This window comes from Limulus polyphemus, unplaced genomic scaffold (assembly GCF_000517525.1).
Source record: "Limulus polyphemus unplaced genomic scaffold, Limulus_polyphemus-2.1.2 Scaffold2251, whole genome shotgun sequence".
Lineage (NCBI taxonomy): Eukaryota > Metazoa > Arthropoda > Merostomata > Xiphosura > Limulidae > Limulus > Limulus polyphemus.
The window spans coordinates 57527-60421 of NW_013667861.1; the positions used below are offsets into that span (position 1 = coordinate 57527).

At 32.2% G+C, this 2895-nt stretch overlaps 1 protein-coding gene across 1 annotated transcript in view; it reads left to right on the plus strand.

Moving 5' to 3' along the window:
- Positions 1-2895, plus strand: part of LOC106466413 (4-hydroxybutyrate coenzyme A transferase-like) — a 42501-nt gene that overhangs the window by 32315 nt on the left and 7291 nt on the right. The window contains 1 exon segment of the mRNA XM_013926701.2: positions 2752-2893. Coding sequence (XP_013782155.1) covers positions 2752-2893 — 142 coding nt within the window.

A 2895-nucleotide genomic window follows, 5' to 3' on the forward strand; every position in this document is an offset into this window, starting at 1 on the left:
TTTTGAAAACGTGGAAAACACGAACAAGTTGGCAAAAAATGAGGATTTTTAGGAGTATTCATTCTCAAAGAAAGTTATTGTAAGATGGGGAAGGAGGAATGGAAGTGTGCAGGTATAGCAGTTGAGTCTAGATACTTGGCAGAAATGGCAAAGCAGTTGTGTATATATTTGTTGTTGTTCGGTATATATGTGTTTTTCATGCCAGTATTATATATATGCATTATTTTGTTGCACTAAGTCCAATAAATTGATTTGAATTCAATATTTACCCTTTGATACTTATAGAAATAACTTTTATAAACTCTCACTACAGTAGCAGTCTTTTCTTGCACTCAATAAAGTGACAGGGAATGGTGGCATCCAACTGAAGAAGTTCTAGCAGCTACTTAGCGAACCAGAGCACTCTGTTGTGTTGTACACACCCATTGCATCAAAACCCAAACATTTTTGCCAACAATGAATTGCAGACAGTCTCGTTTGCTTAAAAACAAATAAAATGACAGAAGATAGTTGTAAACAGCCCACTGAACAATCATATTGCATATACGCTCTGATCCATGTGGTTGGGATTGACTGCACATTTTATATTTATTCACTGTTATTTTTAGGAAAATTGTGATTGAATTGTTTTGGTGGGCATCTGCTTGTTATTAATAAATTTCACATGCTTGAAATTCACTGTTTTATTAAGAGATTGAAAAAAAAAAACAGTTTGTTTTATTGAAATATTGTGTATTTAAATTAATGCAGAACGTGTATCTGCAGTGTTTCTTAATAGGAACTGTAAAGATTATTTTTCTTTAAGATTACTGACACTCTGGGTGTTCTGTCATCTAATTGGGATAATATTGTTTTGTGCTTATAGTATTTCGTGAGTTCGATTAATATTTATAGATGGTTTGTTTTGTTAGATGTTGTGCAAAGGTAAAAGAGGGCTATCTATGCTAGTCATCCTTAATTTTGAAGTGATAAGTTATAGGGAAGACAGTTAGTCAGTCTGTTAACTCTGTGCTATTCTACTGAAGCTGAGTAGTGGGATTTGATTATCAATGTTATAATACACTTATGGTTCTGACGTTTGGAGCATGACTTTTGTATTGGCAGTAGCAGGCTGCGGATCACGGAACCTCAATTCCACAGTCCAGCATGCTAACCACTGAGTTTAAAGAAGAATTTCACTATCAGATCTTTACACAGATGTGTTGCATGTACCATTATCATATGAAGCTATTTATAGTATAATATAAATAATGTGTTTGAAATATTAATGGGAAGATGTTGGGTAATGGAAAAAGACAGATAGGGAAAAGAGCAAAAATTGGGAAGAAAGAAGAGCAAAAAGGATTATCAGAAAGTGTATACTGGCTATTGAGTTTTGATGTCGCAGTGCTATGGGATTGTTGTAAATCCTGCCAGACACTTTAAAATAGCAGAGAATAATGTTAAGCGCCTTGAGTGAACTTATGGGGAAAATGATTTTTTTCTATAAGATTATTTTCCTTGATTTAAAACTCTTTCAAATTTGCAACTTTTGAAGGCCTCTTCTTTTTTTATGCCAAATTAAGACTTCCTTTTAGAGTATATGTTATGAGAAACATAAAACTATACAGTTTTACAAGAAAAATTGCCTTAAAATGTAAAATGTTCTCGACGTGAAAACTATTATATTTATAACTAGCTGTGACATGCAAAACATTTGTGGTAGTTTTCCTTTACTTTAATATTTCTTATTCTATTAATTTCACACACAGAATTAAAGCTATGCTTTTTTGCAGGCATTGTATTAGATCAATAAATCCTGGTTTATTTGAAAAACTTTCAAACAGTCAGACAAACTTGCATAGGTATATTTTTTATTTATTTAATAAAACTACACACATGTAACTTTATTTAATAAAACTACACATAAAGTAAACAATAAAGTATAGTAATGGTGTTATTTATAATAGTGTACAGAGTATGAAACACTTATGAGTGTTCAGTTTTATGAGTTAAATTAAGAAAACTTGCAAAAGCAAAGAGTAAAACCCATACCAAAGAGAAAAGATGTTTTTAGCAGTCTATGAAATGAACCAAAGCTACATTATTGTAAAGTAAATGTAAAGTTGTAATGAAGGCAAACTTAGCTGAATATGCAGAAACATCTGAATGTTTGTTCACAAAGTGATAAGCATGGTTTGAATGAACATCCATATGTTAGACCTAAATGAATGTAAAAATCCCATAGCAAATGTATTTAGTGTAGTGTTCATTTTTATAGGAAATTACACAAGGTTTAAGTGTTGTTTGTGTGAAATTCTTTGCAAATAAAAACAAACAAACTAAAGTTGAAATTGAAGCCAGATATCACATATATATGACAACAACATTGTACCACCATGTAGCATACTTATTGCATTAAAAAGTTTGATTAAGCAAAAAAAAAAACAGATAAGGTGATTCTGAGTGGAAATGACAATATGCAATCTGGACTCCTTGGCCAAAGGCCTTTCTGATGATATGAGAATTGTATCATTTGATTGAGAAATTTGCAAGAAAAGTTCTGGACAGACAAATGCAAGTGTATTATTTATATAGATTGTATGAGTAATTATAGTAAGGGAATGAATATGAATTCTTTGTAGATACTCTTCAACTGTATAAATTTAAATAAACTTCAATGTACTTGGGCTGTTTTAACAGCTGAAGCTTCAGTTTACAAAAGCGAATATACAACTGTTTGCCTATAAAGTTATGGGGTGTTTTTTGCAGGCCAGGTAAACCCCCGGCTGCCCAGGACATTTGGAGATGGATTGATTCACAAGTCACATTTTGATGCTCTTGTGGAAGGACAGCTGGAACTCCCAGAATCGCAACCCCCAAAACTAAGTGATGTTGAAATGACTATTGGAAAGT